Raw genomic sequence first — 22,104 nt, 5'->3', positions numbered from 1 at the left:
TCCATCTGCGAAACAGACTCTTCCATACACTGATTTATGCATGTAGTGCCGTAGTTCATTTAGTCTTTGCAAACTTCTTTCGCTTTGACAGTGCTGTTCTTCTCCCTTCCTGGGTGAGGAAACCAAGGTGCAGAGAGGCTCGGTGCCTTTTCCAAGGTAACAGAGTTTATTACAGGTAGATAATCACTAGACAGTCACTAATATTTTTAAAGATGATAGTGTATCTATTTAAAAGTGTGTTTAGTAATCTGAAGTAAAGCTGTGACCAGACTCCCTGACCTTTTAGGAAAGTGAAGTGAGGATCAGAATGTGCTTCCCCACCTGCCCCAGCATTCTCTGCCTGTCTCCTCCTTCCTTGGACTTGCTGAGGACTTGAGGGACGGTGACACCGATGCAGACCCAGTAAAGAGGCTCTGCTATTAGCACAGAATTGTTCTCTTGTCCCAAGTCTCCTCTTGGTTGTCTCTCTAGGCTAAGGTGTCTTCCACGATGTTCCCATTGCAAGGTGCCCAGAGGCTGCAGATGCTGGAGAAAGCCTTGAGCAAGAGCCTCCCTGAATCCTTGAAGGTGACAATGGACAAATCTGTAGATGATGAGAGGAGAAATTCCTTCCAAGAAGAGGAAAAGAGATGAACACGCACTGAGCACCCACATTGCACCAGCCCTGTTGCTAGTTTCCTCTTATCTAGTTGGCATTATCTCCCTCCAAGATCTGCTCTCATGTGCATGTGATATGGCCGAACCGGCCCTGTGGCTCAGTGAGCTGCGTGCTCTGGCATGAGCATGGGCTTGCTGGGGCCCAGAGCTGCCTCTTGCTCTGTGCTCTGGGACTCCAAAGGTGCATGTGGTGAGGTGACCCCTGAAGTAGGTGGTCCTATACCTCTAAGTCTTTTTCAATGTGTAAGCCAGTTATCTCAATAAATTTTAAAAATGAGAGAACAAAAGCATTCCCTTGCTCCTCTCCAAGAAATATCCCATCACAGTGCTTGAAATTTGCCGAGAGGTTTCCTCCCAAGCTGGCTGAGACTATATGTCAATATTTAATTTGTTCTCCCTAGTAGAATATTTGCCAGGTGAGAGGTTAGTCAACCAATGTTTTCCTTAAGGACCATTAGGTCAATGATGGGTCAATTCCTATTTTTGCAACAGGGTGGTCCCCAGGAAAGGGGGAGGTTCCCTGCCCCACCCAAGGGAGGGTGGAGCTGAGCAGGAAGAGGAGAAGCTGCAGAAGAGACTGAGGAAGGAAGCAGGATGGAGCCAGGAGACCTGGAGGAGACGCATGGAGCCTAGAGACACGTAAAGAAACTGCGCTTGTCTTTTGGTCGTGGACTGGGTGACACAGATGTGGATGAGACCCGTGGAGAGGTGACCATGGCAGCTTTTATCTTGATGTTGATTTTGCTCTTTTCCTTCCGGGCTTGTTTGGTTGTTTGTGATCCTTTTCTGTGGGTCCCCACTGGAAGATGCTTTAGACTTGTGGCAGGCCTTGGGGCCTTGCTCTGGGCCAATCCCATATGGATGGACTTTTACCCACGAGGGGACGGGTAACTTTGGGTGCTTCATTTAGAAACTAGACTCTTGGCCTTACCTGTATTGTTTCCTAGTTTTATTAAAGTTTCTTCCCATTAAAGTCTCATATGTTTTGTGTTGATGCGGCGGATGGCAGAACCCATTTAGAATAGGCAGGTTTGCGGGATTTGGGCTGCCCCTCTCCCTGTCATATAACATTTTGACTTAAAATTTCCTTTTACTGTGAAGTTATTGCAAGTCAGTCCGTCTTGTGACTGATTCCCAGGAACTCCCTCCACTTAGTTAAATTGATCAAAATCTCAGGATTAAGTAAAACATACACACAGATGCTGTGTAAAAGCAACTTGATGATAGGACACACTCCAGTGGAGCCTATTATAACTATGTCTATGTGTGTTTATTGCTCTTTTTCAATTGCACATATTTTCACCTAATCAAAATTAAGAATATGTGTATGCCAGGTCCTTTTAATGGAGGCATAACCTAGAACTAGACTAGTAATAACTTAGTCTCTGTTGAGAAAAGTTCACCCATTCTTCAAGTGTTAGAAATTAAATGCAATTCATTACACTTGTCAACTCTGGTTGAGTCAGCCTCTAGTTGGGTAACTCCTAGCTCAGTATGTTCTAGTTCAGGAGAAAAATAAAAAGAGTTCTAATTAATTACACCATGAGAATATGAAGGAGTATCACTTCCCATATTTTTAGATTTTACAGTGGATAAAACCATAGTGTAAGTCAATTTTAAAACCCCCCCTAGATCCAGGCTGTGGGGCCCCAAATCCCTTCTCTTGAGCACTAAACTGTCAGCTCTGAGTTTTGGTAGGAGATCCTGGAATCTTTTCATAGGGTAAGGTGGGCACATATACTAAAAGTTTTAGACATGTGCATGAACTTTGAACCAGCAGTTACCATTCTGGAGTCTAAGAAAACATCACGTGTCCACACAAAGATTGCCATGTGAGCATGTTCTAGGAGCACAAACTTGTCAAAATGAAAAGCTGAAATGGCCCTCATTGGGCAATGGATGATGTCACTGACTGGGCAAAAATTTTTGCACACAATACTAATGATAAGGGACCGATCACAGAGATCTACAAAGAGTGGAGGAAACTCAACAAAAACAAAGTAAACAAACCAGTTTAAAAAATGGGCAAAGGAGCTAAAAAGACATTTCTCCAAAGAGGAAATGCAATTGGCCAGCAGGCATATGAAAAAATGTTCAATATCACTTGTACTCAGAGAAATGCAAGTAAAAACCACAATAAGATACCATCTCACACCAGTGAGAATGGCACATATTAAAAAAACTAGCAACAACCATTATTGGAGAGGATGTGGAGAAAAAGGAACTCTCCTACACTGCTGTTGGAAATGCAAACTGGTCCAACCACTATGGAAAGCTGTTTGGAGGTTCCTCAAAATGCTAAAAATGGAGCTTCCATATGATCCAGCAATTCCACTCCTAGGGATCTACCCAAAGGACACAAAACATTAACTCGAAAGACACCTGCATTATGTTTATTGCAGCACAATTTACAATAGGTAAGCTATGGAAAAAACCCAAATGCCCCAAAATAGATGACTGGATCAAGACGATGTGGTACATACACACAATGGAATATTACTCAGCAATCAAAAAATATAAACTCATGCCATTCGCAGCAACATGGATGGAGCTGGAAGGGATCATGCTCAGTGAAATAAGCCAGAAAGAAAAAGAAACATACTTAATGGTTTCACTTTTAGGAGGAATGTGGAAGATCCAAATAAGATATCAGGAAAAAAAAGTAATAAAGTAAATATCAAAATCAATAGGCAACTATAAACCAGAGACATTCTACAGGGGGAAAGGGGAATAGAATCAAAATGGGAGAGAAGTGTACAAGGGACTATTGCAATGGTACATGGGTGAATTGGTGGTGGGAATTTCATGGGAACTATAACTGAGATGGAAAGCATACGTTGTACAAAAATGAAGAATATGTAAAATATATATAAAATAAAAAAAAAGCAACTGGTCAGCAAAATGATATATCAATACATCTGGATAATGGAACTGGTGAACATTCGACAACAGGTGAACCTTTTGTGAATATGAACCAAAAAACATGGCCATAGTATAGTAAGTGAGGGAAAACAGCATGTATGAGATCATTTTATTTTTGTGAAGTTGTGAATGCCTGTGATTAGAAGAAAGTGTGGGCAAAGGTAAAATTTAATCCCCAAATGAAGAGTGGTGTTCTTAACCTCATTGATTTATTTGTTCAGATATTTTACTATATGCATGTTTGGTTCATACTGGGTATGTAGAAAACCTATTATCATTTGAGGTTTAGAAATGTAGTGCATGGTTGGACCTCCCTGGTGGCGCAGTGGTTGAGAGCTGGGTTGCGAAGCTGCCCCCAGCCTCTGCAGTGCTGGTTCGATCCCCGGCTGCTCCCCAGCCACCGGAGGAGGGTCCCACATGGCACGCAGACCTCTCCTGCCGCCTGCTGCTCCCCTCTGCAGTGTACTTCAGTCTTCCTGCTCTGCTCCCCGCTCCGGCACTGGTGAATTCTCTCACCCTCCCGTGCTTCTGACTACCCAGTGCTTGTATAAATAAATAAAAATAAATCTTTAAATAAATAAATAAATAAAATTATTAAAAAAAAAGAAATGTAGTGCATGGAGATTAATCTAGATGTGCTGTTTCGTCCATTTCTCACATGCAATTGTATGAGCACATAGACCTCAGCCTTGTCCTGATGGTGCAGGGGAGACTCTGTCCTCCCTCCCTAGCCAGCTGACTCCCTCCCTTCATGGATGCTGCAGGTTTATGGGACCATCTTCCACATGAGCCAGGGAAACCTGTTCAACCTCAAGGTCCTGGTGGACAAGTGGCCTGACTTCTGCACCATGGTTGTCTGCCCCCAGGAGCAGGTAAGGGGTCAGAAATGATGAACACTGTCTCTGTTTACCCTCACTATGTGCCCTGTGCACCTGGCATGTGAGCCCTGGGGATTGACAGGTGAATGCCATGATGGTGAACAAGTCCCTGTCTTAAACAAGCTCGTGGGCTGGAGGAGAGCAGAGATAAGCAACTAAACCCCAGTGTGAAGTGTGCAAGATGGAAGATGTTCAACATGCAGAAAGATAAAGCCATTGCAGGTTAAATGATAGCAATGGAGGTCACAGGATGAAGGTAGACTCTTGCTGGTGAAGGCTGCTCTGAACCAGAGTTGGTAGATAAATATTTTTTGTCAAGCTGGAAAGAGGACATTGTAATTGGAGAAAACAGCAAGGAACATTGCAAAGGGGTGAAAGGATGGTGAGTTAAGAATATATAAAAACAAATATCTAATGCTACAATCTCTGTATGCATTTTAGGGAAATATTTAAAAACTGGTGAAACTAAATGTTAATGTTTCACACATCAGAATGCTAAGATTATTTTTAAAATCCAGTAAAATTATAAATTTATGTGAGTACAAATATTATGCCTTTTATACCAACATGTTTGTTTTAAAATCTTAAGGCTGAACTGAAATAAAATCAGTAGAATTTAACCTTTAATGGGATCTTAAGTATCAAAAATGTGTTTTTAGTATCATAGCTAATGTATGAGTATATTTTTGTGCTATATTTTCTAAAAGTTTAAAAATAATTCTAATTTTATTTTATTTTATTATTTTTTTTTTTTTAAATAGAGGCATGCTTTATTTATTTATTTATTTATTTATTTGTTTGTTTTTTGTTTATACATGCACTGGGTACAGTCAGAAGTGCGGGAGGGTGAGAGAATTCACCAGAGCCAGAGTAGGAGCAGAGCAGGCAGAAGGACCGAAGTACACTGCTGAGGGGAGCAGCGGGCGACAGGAGAGGTCTGCGCGCCATGTGGGACCCTCCTCCGGTGGCCGGGAAGCAGCTGGGGATGGAACCGGCGCCACAGAGGCCGCGGGCAGCTTCGCAACCCAGCGCTCAACCACTGTGCCACTGGGGAGGCCCCAATAATTCTAATTTTAGACCAGTTATGGTAATATATTTCCTGTGTCACCTACTTCCAAATAATCTCATCTGCTATTTAATACTTTGAGGGGTTCTCTCTAAGTAGCCGATTATTTATTTATCTGAAACTGCACATTATTTAGCTACATTTTCTTTTAAAAAAGTATTGTTAATTTGCTTTCATTTTCTTTTCCTTCATCAGGTATTGCCAGTTTCAATTCCAAAGTTATCCATAACCAAATTCAATACTATGACATTCATTGCTTATGTTTTACAAATATGTGAAATATAATAAAAATTTTATTGCAATACAAGTTTTCCATTGTCAAAGGCTTTTGTATTCTTCCTGTGTAAAATGATGTCAGTAGAGAAAAAAAGCTTTCTTAACTGCTGTGTAAGAGCTGATTTGAATTTCAATGCAATAGATGGGTAGAAAATAGGATTATTCTGCAATTTTCCATCATAAATCAAATACTTGACTCACTCATTCTGATCATATTGTAAATGATTCACAGAAATTTAATTGACCTATAAAATTTAATATAAAAATAATTTAAAAATCACAGTATAATGAAATGAAAAATGTTTGACAATCATGATATTTAAACAATTTGTTTTGTTCCATATATTCTGATGATACAGGAGATGACCGATGACCTTGATCACTACACCAACACTTACCAAGTCTTCTCCAAGGACATCAGGAAGGGCCAGGAAGTCCTGGCCTCACCGGAAGTCATCAACTGGAAACAACACCTGCAGATCCAAAGTCAGTACCAGACCAGGACATGCGTGGGCCCCTGCCCTGTCCTGAACAATGTCCCCATGACCATGTCTCCCTGGACAACCTCTACACCCTCAGCCTGCTGGCAGGTTTTGACTCAAGTGCAACTTACCTGAGAAGCAGACAGAAAACACCTCAATCTTGCACAGAACAGGCTCCATCAGGGAAGCCTCACAAGCTTCTCGATGACCAAGATGGAGGGCAGATTCCGCATCCTGTCCAGGACCACAGGGTGATGGCACAGAGCAGAGTCCCGGGCCTGCCCTCCCTGAAGTAGGGCGACAGCTGCTGCGCAGAGCAGCCCTGGCCTGGGCTCAGTGCTGGGCCACCAGCCAGCCCCAGAGTCACCCCTGGGGCCATGGGGCCTGTCACTTGTAAGTGGCTGACCCTCTGACACATGATGCTCACCTGTGAGGGGGAAGGTCACGGCCAGGGGCTGGAGCAGCCTGAGTGGAAGCCTGAGCAGCACAGTGCAATGCGGCCCCCAGGCGGGTCCATCACACTCCCTGCACAGCACCTTGGGGATCTGAGTGTGCCACTGGCTAGCTTCCCAGGCAGCTCTCCTATGGATCTTGGTAGGGGGTCAGACAGCCACAGTCAGGGGGTGGGTGCCCCAGGTGCTGACTGCTCCCACCTGGGGTACCACAGGTGTGGATGCAGGGGCAGCTTCAGTGTCAGCCCAGGCTAGGGACAGCGAGACGCAGCGGGTGTCCTCAGGGCTGGTGTGAGCCTCCTCACGGACTTGGTCTGAAGACAGCACTGAGTGCGAGAGCAGGCGGCCCCCAGGCAGGCCCATGGGGCTGTCCCAGCACTCAAAACTCCTGCCCATGGAGGAGGGCAGACATGGCCAAGGCCAGGGCAGTGCAGTATAGGACCCCCTGGGGGTGGACACAGCGGTTGGGGACACACCATGGCCCTCAGGGCAGAGCTCAGCAGCCTGGAGGTTGCTGGGCAGTGTGGCTGCATCTGTTTATAACTCTGTGAGAGCCACAGGACTGAGTGCCAGAGTGGGCTCCCACTGACATGGCTGCGGTGAGTGAATTTCTGGGCATGGTGTCACTTGCCCAGAACAGATGGGGCACGAGGCAGCCCTGTCACTCAGCAGCAGCACCGAGCCCACAACTAAGGTTTCTGTCCCCAAAGCCATATGTCCTCGACCACTGGGCAGCGTCCCAAGGGGTACACATGGCTCCTTCTCTGCTCCCATTCTCTAGGTTCACAGCCCAGCCTCAACGAGGAGATATTAAATCTTGCAGCCACTAAATCCATGCAAGTCAAGCATTCCCAGAACATCCTCTATATGTGGGTAGAGACAGTCAGGAAGCTGGCTCCTTCCCTGCTGGATGAGAAAAACTTGGCCCCCACAGGGGGCAAACCCAAACCCATGTGAGTGTGCACAGAAGCCCTCTGCTCGGCCACACCCCCACGCCTGCGCTGCCTCCGCATCTCTCCCTGCCTCTCTCTGGCCTCCCCACAGCCTGTCAGGAAGGGGCCAGATTAATCTTTTGCCAATGAAATGGACCTGATTCATTCAGACCACACGGCCCTGCCGCCTGACCGGTCACCTCTGTCCCCGTGGAAACTCTCAGGCTCCTTCACCTCCGCCCTGTCCTGTGCTCCCCTATCTCCACCATCCCCCCTTCTCCAGTCCCTCTCAGCACAACCCCCCCACCCCCTGGGATCCCCAGAGCCATGCTTGCTCTGTCCCCAGAGACAACAGGGGGAAGGACAATGGACCCTTCATCCTCACGGCCTGTGCTTTTGTCTTGGGCTCTCCACAGCAACGAAGCCCTGTTCAGGCCCTCCTCCCTGGACGTGGCCCACGCTGCCCTGGTGAATGAGTTCTGGCTTTTTGGCGGCAACTAGAGGAGCCTGGGGTTCATCTAGCATTGTATCCGCACCTTCCCCTCCTCCTGCCTCCTGGGGCCGGAGGGGACTCTCGTGGCCTGGGGCCTGATGACCAAACAGGAGAGATGCGCATGTTGGCCACTGTGCCCAAGTACCGTGCCCAGGGCCTCATCGCCCACCTCACGTATATTCAGTCCCAATTTCTGACCATAAGGGGCTTCCCGTCTGTTCTCACGTAGACAGGAGGAACAAAATCATGCAGAAAGTAAAGATATCTTTGCACCATGTCCCCATGCCCTGTGACTGGTACCAGTGGCACTGTGTCCCTCTGTGACAGCCCTGACCTGGCAGTGTCGGGAGGCTGGGCTGTGTCTGGTGGTGTGAATGTGTGGGTAGAGACACAAAATAAACCATCGTCATGGTAAAGCAGTGGGTGCTGTTACATCCTGGGGAGGCGGGTGAGTGGTCACCAGGCCCCCAGAGTCCCTGATGCTTAGCAGGTGAAGCAGCCCAAGTTGCTCCTGCAGGCCCCACACTCCCAGCTCAGGGTGATATGCACAGTGAACAGGGCGCTGAATTGTAGACCTTGTACTTCTGAATCATAGATGGTGTTATAAACCCATGTTAATCCAATTATAAAAATAATACAATAAAAGTGTCCTCCCTGGCAGTGCAGGGGGTTAAGCACCACACTATGAAACAATCCACAGCCTCTGCAATATGAGTTTGATCGGTTGGCCAGGGAGCAACCCACATGTTGAGCAGACCTCTCCTGTCTCGCCCACTGCTCCCCTCAGCAGTGTACTTCCATCAGTCTGCCTGTTCTGTTCCCCACTGTCTCTGGTGAACCCTCTCACCACCTGCATCTCTGGCCTGTACCACAGCTCTTGTAGGCATAAATAAATAAATCTTTAGAAAAAAATACCATAAAGAAAAAGAAAAACAACCCTTAGAACAGTCAGGCAGATCTCCAAGCCAGGACAGGATGTGCTGTGAACAGATTTAGTTCCTAAGAAGGAGTTTACTTTAACAGTAAGCCTAAGGCTGTGATGACAAATCCATTTGAATGAGGTTTCCTTCTCATAGAGAGTTTTAAGGTGCCCCCTTCTTCCTGAAGTCACTTGTGGTCAGCTACGCCTGCCCCACAGGTAAGATGCAGGAGAAGCCCAGACACCCTTTACCCTCAGGACCTGCCTCTGCATACAATGGGCTTAGATGAAATAGACCAGGTGAAAGAACTCGTATTGATGGCTGTCTGCTTAATGCACCTTCTGCCTGCTGCAAGTACTGCCTGGATTCGCTGATTTTGTTTTTGATGAACTTATGTTTTGTTTTATTTTAAATTGTATTCTAACATTGGTTTACAACACTGTGTGTGATTTAGGGAAACAGGTTCTCACCTCCTCACCACACGCAGCAGCAAGCACCCAGAGCCCCCAGCACAGTCCACTGGGCCCCTTGTCCCGCCTCATTCTCCACCCCCTGCCTCCCCCTCTGGTAGTCTCTGTTCCACTGTCTATTTCGAGAGTTTATTCTGGTTTGGTTTTGTCTCTTCCTTTCCCCTTCCTTACATTCACATATGAATGAAATCATCCAGTATTTGTCTTTCTTCAATGATTGATTTGGCTTCCATAATCCCCTCCTGTCCCATCCATGTCGTCACCAACGGCAAGATTTCATCTTCCATCTTTCGTTTTCAACAGTGTAGTATTTTTCTTGTGCATGTTACACTCCACATCTTCACCCGCTCCTCCACCACTGGGCTCTAGCTTGGGTCCATACTGGGTTACTGTAAATAAGGCTGCAGTGAACACAGGAGGGCATGTGTCCCTTCAAATCAATGCTTTTGTACTCGCCCAAGCACTCAGGACTCCCCCGTCTGTGAGGATTCCCCGTCCACAGATTGGCAAAGTGAGACACAGAGAGGGTGAAACAACCAACAAGGCCCATAAGAGGAGAAACACGAGTCTCAAACGGGGCTGCTGGGCCACAGAACCAGCCCACTAATCCCTCCACTTAGCTGCCCCCAGTGCACGAAACAAGGACTCAGAAGCACCTGCACTTGAACTGGAGCTGGAAACAGTGAGAGCTGAACTTCTAAATCTAGCTGGTTCCCAGGCATGGACGCCCTATATTGGTTTATTCTTATGTGAGGGCTGCTGTCACAGAGGACCACAGCTGGGTTGGCTTAAACCACAGAAATATCTCATCTCCCAGTTCTGGAGTCTGAACGGCCAAAATCAAGGTGGGGCAGGGCCACACTCCTTCTGAAATCTGTAGGAAGGACCCTCCCACCTCTATCCAGCCCAGTGTTGGCTGGCAGCCCTTGGCAGCCCCGGCCCTGTCTTCACATGCTGGTCTCTGAACGCCCCTGTGCATCTGTGCCCTCAAGGGGCCCTCTCTCCTCTCTCTCCCTGACCTGTCACTTAGTTGTGTTTAACCTAATAGCTCATGAACATTTCTGGATTGATGCAATGACAAGGCAACTGTCAGAAGAAGGACAGTCTCCAGACTGACTGAGGTCCCATTGCTAGAAAGATATAGAACAAGGCAGGAACAAGTCACAATGTCCTGAAATGTTACCCCTGCTGGAAAAATTGGCATGGTTCCACTCCTAGGCACGAAGAGTCTCTAGAACTGTTATGGAACCCAGCCACCACAGCGAAGGGGCCGGCAGGAGCGGTGGCGTCCTGGCACCTGCTGCTCCACAAGTCAGTTGTGGCAGTTGCTCCTCAGAGACCTTTTATGTAACAGTGTCTTTCCTGGATGGTGGACTGGACCAATGAGGAGTGAGCTATGAGCTGATTGGTGCTAAATGGTCTAATCAGCCAGAGGATTGAAAAATGGTCCAATCAGAATTGTGGGTGGGGCACTCTGAATAGCATATAAGCCAGGGTTATATATAAGAGTTATATAAGCCAGGTTTGGAGGGCGCTGAGAGAGAGACCACACCAGCCCCTGAACGGGAGAGACGATCCAGTCCCCAAACAGGACAGAAGGTTTCAGCCTCTGAAGAAAGAGGGAAAAATGTTCCAGCCACTGAAAGAAGAAGAAAGAAGAGGAAGACCCCATTCCTGGCATTGGAAGAAAGAAGGATAGAAGCATCCAGCAACCAACCTCTAAAGAGGGGAGAAAAGACTGGGCCTCCTGACCTGTCGTGACATGGCCTGAAGGGAGCACCAAAGGTCCTGGGCCTGGTTGTCTCTGAGAGCTATTTGCTGTTCGTGTAGCCCAACAACTACAAAGAGTTGTTAACACGGGGTGTCTCTGCCACTGCCTCTGAGGGACCAGTAGTGACCATCACTATGTGCAGCTGTCCAGCTCCCGGTGACTGGTGGCAACCATTGCTGACGTTATCTGGGTGAGGTAATCGCCACTTGTGGCAACAGTAAGATATTGGTTTCCCTTTTTGTAAAACAAGCCCCATGGTTGTTGCTCCTGGAGCCTGTCTCTTGCCCTGGTGTGCGCGGGTGAGACCCCACAACAGCAACCTGTTCACCTTTCAGACACTGTCCTTTGCTAAGCTCTAGCCCATAGGCCCCTATTGTGTGGGTGCTGATTTTGGAACTTTTGGCCTTTTGGGGCTTCTTGGTGGCTCTCGTTTCTCAGAACCCGGGCAGGGAGGTGGCCGTTCCAGCCTTCCATCTGGCCTCCTGTTCCTTTAGGCCCTGTTTCAGAACAATTTGGGTAACATGGCACTGACGAAGAATGTCCCAGAGATCCTGGAAGTTGGGGTCCTAAATATGTGGGGCCCTGCAGGAGCATCTGGGGCTGCTTCACCTGCTGAGCCTCAGGGACTCTGGTGGCCTGATGACCACTCACCTCGCCAACCCAGGATGAAACAGTACCCACTGCTTTACCATGATGACAGTTTATTTTGACTCTCTACTCATCCATTCACACCTCCAGACACACATGCAGCCACCTGGCACTGCCAGGTCAGAGCTGTCACTGAGGGATGCAGTGCCACTGGTTCCAGTCACAGGGCATGGTGAGATAATGCAATGCATAAGACATTTTCTGCATGTATTTGTTCCTCCTGTCTACGTGAGAATAAACGGGGAAGCCCAGTTTGCTCAGAGCCTGCTCCTGGTAATGGATGATGTAAGAGATGAGGCCCTGGTCGCGGTACTTGGGGATGGTGGCTGCCATGCGCAGCTCTCCTGTTTGGTCCATCAGGTCCCAGGCCACGGGAGTCCCCTCCGGCCCCAGGAGGCAGAAGGAGGGGAAGGTGCGGATACAGCGCTCGACGAACCTCAGGCTCCTCTCGTTGCCGCCAAAAAGCCAGAACTCATTCACCAGGGCAGCGTGGGCCACGTCCAGGGAGGAGGGCCTGAACAGGGCTTTGTTGCTGTGGAGGGCCCAAGACAAAAGCACAGGCCGTGAGGATGAAGGGTCCATTGTCCTTCCCCCTGTTGTCTCAGGGGACAGAGCAAGCAAACCTCTGGGGATCCCAGGGGGTCGGGGGGTTGTGCCGAGAGGGACTGGAGAAGGGGGGGTGGTGGAGAGAGGGGAGCACAGGACAGGGCGGAGGTGAAGGAGCCTGAGAGTTTCCACGGGGACAGAGGTGACTGGTCAGGCGGCAGGGCCGTGTGGTCTGAATGAATCAGGTCCATTTCATTGGCAAAAGATTAATCTGGCCCCTTCCTGACAGGCTGTGGGGAGGCCAGAGAGAGGCAGGGAGAGATGCGGAGGCAGCGCAGGCATGGGGGAGTGACCGAGCAGAGGGCTTCTGTGCACACTCACATGGGTTTGGGTTTGCCCCCCGTGGGGGCCAAGTTCTTCTCATCCAGCAGGGAAGGAACCAGCTTCTTTACTGTCTCTACCCACATATAAAGGATGTTCTGGGAATGCTTGACTTGCATGGATTTAGCAGCTGCAAGACTTTGGATCACCTGGTTCAGGCTGGACTGTGAACCTAGAGGGTGGGAGCAGAGAAGGAGCCATGTGCACCCCCAGGGATGCTGCCCAATGGTCAAGGACATCTGACTTTGTGGACAGAAACCTTAGTTGTGGGCTCGGTGCTGCTGCTGAGTGACAGGGCCACCTTGTGGGGCTGTGCCCCATCTGTTCTGGGCAAGTAACATCGTGCCCAGGAATTCACTCACCTCAGCCATGCCAGTGGGAGCTGACTCTGGCACACAGTCCTGTGGCTCTCAGAGTTATAAACAGATGCAGCCACACTGCCCAGCACTCACCATGTCCCAGGCTGCTGAGCTCTGCCCTGAGGGCCCCGATGTGCCCCCATCCCTTGTGTCCCCCACAGGGGGTCCTGCACTGCCCTGGCCATGGCCACTCCTGCTCTTCTCCATGGACAAGAGCACTGGGCACTGGGACAGCCCCATGGGTCAGCCTGTGGGGTCGCCTGCTCACGCACTCGGTGCTGTCTACAGACCAAGCTGGTGAGAAGGCGGACGCCAGCCCTGAGGACACCCGCTGCGTCTCACTGTCCCCAGCCTGGGCTGACACTGAAGCTGCCCCTGCATCCACACCTGTGGTGCCCCAGGTGGGAGCAGTCAGCACCTGGGGCACCTACCCCTTGACTGTGGCTGTCTGACCCGCTACCAAGATCCACAGGATAGCTGCCTGGGAAGCTAGCCAGTGGCACACCAGCTCCCCGAGGTGCTGTGCAGGGAGTGTGACAGACCTGCCTGGGGGCTGCATTGCACTGTGTTGCTCAGGCTTCCACTCAGGCTGCTCCAGCCCCTGGCCGTGACCCTCCTCCTCACAGGTGAGCATCATGTGTCAGAGGGTCAGCCACTTGCAAGTGACAGGCCCCATGACCCCAGGTTTGACTCTGGGGCTGGCTGGTGGCCCAGCACTGAGCCCAGGCCAGGGCTGCTCTGCGCAGCAGCTGTTGCCCCACTTCAGGGAAGGCAGGCCTGGGACTCTGCTCTGTGTCATCACCCTGTGATCCTGGACAGGATGTGGAATCTGCCCTCCATCTTGGTCATCGAGAAGCTTGTGAGGCTTCCCTGATGGAGCCTGTTCTGTGCAAGTTTGAGGTGTTTTCTGTCTGCTTCTCAGGTAAGTTGCACTTGAGTCAAAACCTGCCAGCAGGCTGAGGGTGTAGAGGTTGTCCAGGGAGACATGGTCATGGGGACATTGTTCAGGACAGGGCAGGGCCCACGCACGTCCTAGTCTGGTACTTACTTTGGATCTGCAGGTGTTGTTTCCAGTTGATGACTTCCGGTGAGGCCAGGAATTCCTGGCCCTTCCTGATGTCCTTGGAGAAGACTTGGTAAGTGTTGGTGTAGTGATCAAGGTCATCGGTCATCTCCTGTCGGAATCAGGGAAAGGGGGGGAAATCCTGCATATGTCACAATAATAATAATTTTTTTCTAAATTCCATTATACTGTCATGAAACAACACTCCATTATATTGATATTTTTATTGGTGTATAATAATTATTTCTGAATCATCTAAATCATGATTTCAAGGTAAAAGTTTCAAGTATTCCATTTCTGATGGAAAACTGCCACAGAAAACTCTCTTCATCCAATTATTTAATTAAAGTTTCAAATCAAGGTCACAACTTTTTTTGGGGGGATCGCAAGGTGGATCAGAGAATCTGTTCATCCCTCCAATGACCCCTTACCTGCTCCTGGGGACGGACAACCACGGTGCTGAAGTTAGGCCACTTGTCCACCAGGACCTTGAGGTTGAACGGGTTTCCCTGGTTCATGTGGAAGACAGTCCCATAAACCTGCAGCATCCAGGAAGAGAGGGGATCAGAGGTTAGGTAGGGAGGGCAGAGCACCCCTGCACCATCAGGACAAGGCTGACATCTATGCACTCACACAACTGCATAAGAGAAATGGGTGAAATAGCACATTTCATTTATTAAAACTTTCACTTTTATTCTACTGAACTCAGAACATGGTGAGCCAAGTAGCTAGAACTGCTGACTACACTAAAGCGAAAACATGGCTCGGACTGTGGTTATTATCTAACACTTAAGAGTGGATGAAATTTTCTCAATGGGGCTCAAGCTAGAATTTAGTCCTAGATGATATGTGTATAAAAGAGCTGGTATACACATAATCTAGATCAGTTGAGGTAAATATATATCTTTAATGTGTAGCTGGAAAAAGGGAATATACATATATCTCATACCACACATTTTAAGTTGTATTTAGGTTCCACTAGCGTGTGTCCTAGTTCTTAAATTGCTGAAGAAAAACACAACCAAGAATGGTGCTATTCTTATGTTGCTTTCACATGGCCTCTATGGATAGGTTTTATTTAATCCTGAGATTTTGGTGAATTTAATTAAGTGGAGGGAGGTACTGGGAGTCAGTCACAAGACAGTGTGAGATACAATAACTTCACACCAAGAGGAAATTGTAAGTCAATAGGAATCGACCCATCATTAATCTAATGATCTTCAAAGAAGATACTGGGGGGCTAACCTCTCACCTGGCAAATGTTCTTCTAGAGAAAACAAATTAAATGTCGATATATTGTCTCAGCCAGCTCGGGAGGAAAGCTCTGGGCAAATTTCAAGCGCTGTGATGGGATATTTCTTGGAGACAATCATGGGGATGCTTTTGCTTCTCTCATTTAAAGTTTATTGAGATATCTGGCTTACAACATTGAATATCACTTAGAGATACAGGACACCCCCTCTGGGGTCACCTCACCACACACACCTTTGGAGCCCCAGAGCAGAGCACAAGGCCGCTCTGGGCCCTGGCAAGCCCCTGCGCTCCCCAGAGCACGTAGCTCACTGAGCCACCGTGGCCAGACCCCGCACTGAGCCTCCGTCTCCTCCACAGATGGGCACTTGAGAGCAGATCTTGGAGGGCAATAAGCAAACTAGATGAGAGGAAACTCTCAACAGAGCCTGGTGCAATGTGGGTGCTCAGTGCGTGTTCATCTCTTTTCCTCCTCATGGAAGGAATTTCTCCTCTCACTGCCTACAGATTTATCCATTGTCACCTTCAAGGATTCAGGGAGGCTCTTGCTCAAGGCTTTCTCCAGCATCTGCAGCATCTGGGCACCTTGCAATGGGAACATCGTGGAAGATGCCTTAGCCTAGAGAGACAACAAAGAGAGAGGTGGGGATGGAGGTGCTGGAGGAGACTCGGGATGAGAGAAAATTCTGTGCTAATGGCAGAGCCTCTTCACTGGGTCTGCATCAGTGTCACCTTCCCTCAAGTCCTCAGCAAGTCCAAGGAAGGAGGAGACGGGCAAGGAGTGCTGGGTCTGGTGGAGAGGCACATTCTGAATCGTCACTTTCCTTTCTTAGAAGCTCAGGGAGTTCCAGCACCAGCGTTGCTTTAGATTAGCTAGCATACTTTAAAATAGGTATACTACCATCTTTTGAAATTTTCAGTGATTCTCCATTCTCTGTTAATAAGAAGCTGGGTAAACTTAGGAAAGGAACTTAACCTCTCTGTGCCTTCCTTCTTCAAGGTGGCTGGGATCATAGCACTACCAAAGTCACAGAAATTCTGGATTAAATGACTTAATATTGATATATGAAATGCACACCTCATTGTATAGAAGAGTCTCTGTCATAGAGTAAGCAATGAATATCACCCCTCTCCTGTCTTCTTCCTTTCCATCCATGCTCATCTGCTCCTCTTCTGCCCTTTCCTCTCCTCCCCATCTGAGTTAAAGTGCTACCTATTGAGTGATATTTTGATACAATTGTTTTGATGTTGGGTATTTAGAAATGATCTAAAATGTAAACAACCTTTTCCCCCCTTCAAACTGCTAAATCATATTGCTGGCACTGGTGTCCATCCAGTGTGAAACTCACTTTATTTTTGTGTCTTACTCCGTCTCTTAGCCTCTCTTTGGGGTCTGTAATTCATACTGTACAAACTACCAGGCAGTGTAAATTAGCATTTTTACATATTTGACTCACTGCATCCAGTTGGGGTTAGTAAAACATTGCTTAAAATCCTACATACATCAAAAGCAAAGAAAAGAAGCTGTGTCAAGTGTTCTGCTTTGCTCAATGATCTTTGGGGAGGACAAAGTCCTTCTAAGCAAAGGTACTGAGTTGTTCAAACCAGCCATATGGAACATTCCAGGCCCCATCAGTAATGAATAACTTCATAATGTTCAAACGGCAGGGATAGGACTGACAACAGGGTCTGGAGTTACTTTCCACCTGAAAAAAGACAAGACTAAACAATTGGTGAAGCAGCAGTGTTCCTAGGCAGTCATCAAGCAGCACAGCACTGTGGTCCTTCAGAAAAAGAAAATTAAAAAAGGAGAACTGTATCCACGTGGGGGCTAATTGTTTAAAGGCACTTTGCAGGCTTAACTCAGCAATGGAACCTAGACAGAGAGCAGGGTTCTCCTTGGCTTGAGCACACAGATATGGGTTTAGTAGAGGCTAAGCGAGGGTAGAAAGGAGAGGGAGAGAGAAATCTGAGGCTATCTGAGGAAGAGCATGTCTTACTGCTGATCTGCCCATCCACCAGAGCAAACTGCCATAGTGCTTTAGCCTAAGGTAAGAACAATAGAATAGGTGGGAATATTCCTACATCTCACAGGAGAATGGAAATAGCTTGTGTTCCCACAAGGTACAGTAGAAAAGATGACATAAGGGCACTGGGGAAGATGCTAAGGCTTAGCAGGAGAGTTAAGTTCAGATTTGTCAGTTCTACATCCATCTTAACAATGCTTAGAAGTTTTGAAGTGGTCTGACTAATTGCAATAACTTAATTGTGCACTTGAGGGAAATACGACACTATAAATAGCTGCACAAGATGTATCAGCTAACAGTATATAATTGTCATTGTCTAGCAGCCAATAAAAAATAAGACATGCAAAGCAGAGGAAAACAGCATCCATACCCTAAGAATATACAAATCAATAAAAACAGACCCAGTGGAGACGCTTGCAGATCTGATCAAAATGTCTTATTGTGGCAAATCTTCCGCTATTACAACAGACCCTTTCTCCCACCTCCTTGAAATAACCTCTACCTATAAGATCGCACATTATACAAAGAAATAAAAATAAAAACAGGTAAATGAAGAGATGTTGGAAGACCAAGCCAGACATTAAATTGCTATAATATTGCTTCTCATGTTAAAGAATAATGAGGAGGGGAAAGTGGAGATATAAACAAGACCCAGGTGGAGCTTATAGAGATGAAAAAACACAACGTGTGAAATGAGAAATGCCGTGAGTGTGATCCACAGATTACACACTACAGTAGAAAAGATCAGTGAGGTTGAAGACACAGCCCTTGAACCTCTCCACAATGACACACAGATGGAAAAAATGATCAGAAACTCATTATCGTTAACACGTCACCATCCTCTCCCCCAGATTATACACAAATTCTAATTAGTCATAAAACACCCTGAGTTATAAATGTAGAAAGTGATAACTGATTCTAAAATGGACATGATTTCCAGGTTTACTAGAAAGCCACAGTAATTGTGACACAGGATAAACAAATCCATGAAAAAAAAAAAAACAAAATACCAGAGCCCTGAAACAAATTATATTTGTGGTCAGTTGATTCTCTACAAACATACTTAGATAACTCTGTGGGGGATGGGATAGTCACTTCAGCAAATGGTGCTGATTTTTGTTTTTAAGCAGGCAATGTGCTTCTTGAGAGACTCAAGTGGTTGTCAGTTCCCAGTGTGAATGTTCGAGCAGAGTCCTTGCTCTCTGGACTTCCTTGCCCCTCTGCTACTTTTTGCTCCCAGAGCCTTCATCTGATAGAACTCTCCACCCTACTGTGTGGAATTATTGAATTCAAGGGGCCAAAAGCAGTCCTAGAACTGAACACTTTTGTAGAACAGCAACATCAGGCAAGGTCACCCCAGGACCAGGAGGGAATCCAGCCCACAAGCATGCTTGGGCATGAGCAAAGCAAGAGGGTGGTCTTACCTGCAAGAAGACCAAATACTCCTCTCCCCTGTGAACGTGTGGGCTGCTTCTTTACCCCTGTTCCTTACCACCTGTAATGGATAAAGGCATTAAATCGGATGGTAATGTCTTCTGGCAGTGTCTAAGCCAGAGCAAAAACATGTTTTCTTGAACGCTTCTCCAAACACCTAAGGCACCTGATGTACTCTCACCGAGAATCACCCGTTTCCTGTGTGGTGCTGTCTGTCTCCTTACAAGGGGCAATGGTGCTGATGCTGCTAGTTGTTCTGTGCGGTCTTAAGTGCAAGTGACTGGAAAACCAAAGTGTTTAACTCCAGGGCGGAGCTAGTGAACTTTTCTCTGACACTGCCTTCCAGAGATCATGACCTTCTCCACTGGTTCTTCCAGATGGTTCTGAAGGTTTGGACTTGCAGTAATGGAATCAGTTTTAGTTTTTTTTTTTTTTTTCATGGGAAAACATATCTAGGTCTCAAATATTTTGGATATGTGGGCAATGTGAGGACAGCTGAATACACTTGATTTAACGTCCGTGTCTCTTCACTTCCCTCCCTCTTTGTCAATGGCTGAAATAAATACCATGAGACTCATCTCCCTGCCTCCCCTGCACAATGACAAGAGCCAGAACATGAAGGAGGGGTGGCCCCTGACCTGAAGGAGGGGTGGCTGACTTTTAGGAATCACCAGGAAATACAGAGGGAACCATAGAACCCTCGGGCCCTGGCCACCTTCCTGGACTCTCCTGTGGATGCACCCACACATCAGACCACAGGGCATTTCTCCAACGCCTCTGCTGGACCACTGGCCTTTCTGCATCTATTCCTGGCTGGGTACCACTGCTCCTGCAGGCAGATCAAGGGTCTCCCTTTTCTGCACTCTCATAAGTCTCAGGCATCTCTCAATGGTAGAACTCATTTTGCTAGACTTTTTCTTTTCTAGGCAGTGAATTCCTCTGGAGCAGGAAGCTCATCTTATTTATTGTCCTGCACACTGTGCTTAGCTCAGGATGCAGCGCAGAACATGCCTTCAGTAAATGAGTGGCCAATATTTAAGCACCAGAAGTGCTTTTATTAACCTGGCTGTGTCTTCACTCCCCTTCCAAAGGCACAGGCTCATTCACTCAATCAGCCAGCCAGGCAACACACATGGACTGTGGCCATGATGTGCTGCATGTGGGAAAGGCTTTCCATTCTTTCCACAAAGTCGTGTCTGAAGACAAGCCCAGGTCAGGCTAGGGAAGGCTTGTTTTACATGTGCTAAGAGTATAAACACTAAACGGGTTTTATCCAGTGGCAACACACAAGGAAGCTCCATGAATAAAAGAAGCAATGAAGAGTTTGGTCAAAATCAGGGGGCGTGAATTTCTGTGGGGCATTACTCTGTATATTTCTGGAAAAGCGCATCATCTGGGACCACCCTCCATGGTACACACTGGAGTCAAGTGCTAACCCAGAGCCCAGGAAGAAGGGGGACAGAAAGCCACCAACACCAGGTCTGGGGAAACCAGCAGAACTGGGCATTGGGCACTTGTGAGTGGACCTCAGGACCTTTGACCCAGTCATTCCAGAAGCTGAAATTCAGTCAAAAGAAACATTTCACAAGAACATTTCACAAGAAGAGAAAAGCTCTGAACAGAGTTGGGAAAAGCCACCCTGACATAAACAGTGACCAGAACCCCCGTGTCCCGCAGAGGGGACAGTGACAGGAAAGAGGGACGGTGCAGGGGGCAGCGCCAGGGGCTCCATCATGCTCTGCAGCAGGAGCCTGGAAAAGTGGCTGCACCAAGTCAGAAAGGGCAGGACACCCACCGCATCACCACAGACACTAACGCGGCATGGAGGGGAACACGCAGACAGGCTGTGGTGGTGATGCGTAGGGGACTCGTCAGTGTGGTCACCGTGTGCCTTCAACCAACATTAACCTGGCCTGTGGTATCATCCTTTTTCATCCTCTAACTTCTCTGCCTTGAAGTTCAATGACCGTCTTGTCAGCTGTGCAGAGGCGATGCCTCCCTTTGAACACCGGGGAAGGACTGACACAGCCATGTTTGTCCCACCCATGACGCGGCCTCACCCACTGCCCACCAGCACCCAGCTGTCTCCCTGCACGCATCGTCCATGCAGGCCAACTTCCCCAGGGCAACAGCACAGCCCGGGTTCCCGGACAGGCCGCCCCCGTCCAGCCTGAGCCTTCCCAGGGCTGCAGCGGCCCTGCATTCTGAGCACGACACCCATGAGCATCCTGTCTCCTTTGAGTGGCGAGGAAGTCACAAAGCAGTGATTACCTTTTCTTGACACCGGCCCTCACCAGTAAAGCTGCGTCCGGAGCAATGTTTGCAGCTGTCCTTAGAACAGGTGAAGAGGTACGGAGGACACCGTCCTCCAGCTGGGTCGGCTTTGCAGGTCTTGACAGGGCACCTTCTGCTCTGTCTCTCCCAAGATAGGGAGTGAGGCTCCTCATGTGGGCCGTGCACTGAGCTGGCAACAATTCTAGGTGTTGGCTTTAGTGAAATCCAGCCCTTTCCTTGTGTCTCCTGTGAAGAAAACTGGCTGTGCAAGGTTGGAGGCTGGCGTGGAGCCACTGAGCATCCCTTTCCAATCCCCAGGCTGCTCTTTGCCCCCAGATGTGCCACATGACTCTGCAAACCCAAACTGTGGAACCAACACAGCAGATACTGATGTGGGGTCACATGGTGTGGACACCCCCCTCTCCCTCCCAGTCCACCCTCAAGTCCCTGCCCGAGGAGCCGGGGACAGGACGACTATGAGGCAGGTGTGATCTGCAGAATCGATGCCTTTTCTTCCAAGGTGGGTGGAGGGACGGAAGCTGCAGGAGCCTCTTGCTTAAGGAGGCTTTTATAGAATCGGAAACATAGGCTCCATGTGACTAAATTTGATAGAATTTAAACCCCGGTCTTTTTGCCACTAAGTGCCCACATCCCCACATTAACACTGCTGTACCATCCTCAGAAAAGAAAGAAAGTTTTCATAGAAAAGTTAATCTGAGTCCCAACTCTACTCTGTGCAACAACCAAGGAAGGGAGTCTGACATTATTGGAGGTTCTTGTTCTTCTCCCCCTTATCCGTGTT

The 22,104-nt window shown here is 48.0% G+C and overlaps 1 protein-coding gene and 1 pseudogene across 2 annotated transcripts; one reads left to right on the top strand and one right to left on the bottom strand.

Moving 5' to 3' along the window:
• Positions 1-317: 317 nt before the first annotated feature.
• Positions 318-8,387, top strand: LOC311188188 (glycine N-acyltransferase-like; annotated as a pseudogene). Its single transcript has 5 exons — positions 318-567; positions 4,344-4,451; positions 6,159-6,285; positions 7,515-7,686; positions 8,082-8,387. The product of its transcript is annotated as a glycine N-acyltransferase-like (transcript).
• A 3,709-nt stretch (positions 8,388-12,096) lies between these two features.
• Positions 12,097-16,168, bottom strand: LOC311187288 (glycine N-acyltransferase-like; the record flags this gene model as incomplete). Its single annotated transcript, XM_084258607.1, has 5 exons — positions 12,097-12,499; positions 12,895-13,066; positions 14,302-14,428; positions 14,748-14,855; positions 16,091-16,168. 5 exons carry the CDS (start codon positions 16,166-16,168, stop codon positions 12,097-12,099), a joined length of 888 nt encoding a protein of 295 aa, XP_084114733.1.
• Between the last annotated feature and the right edge of the window lie 5,936 nt (positions 16,169-22,104).

This window comes from Talpa europaea (genome assembly GCF_964194135.1).
Source record: "Talpa europaea genome assembly, chromosome: 1".
Classification (NCBI taxonomy): domain Eukaryota; kingdom Metazoa; phylum Chordata; class Mammalia; order Eulipotyphla; family Talpidae; genus Talpa; species Talpa europaea.
The sequence above is the reverse complement of the archived record's forward strand: the minus strand, read 5'-3'. Positions and strand labels throughout refer to the sequence as shown.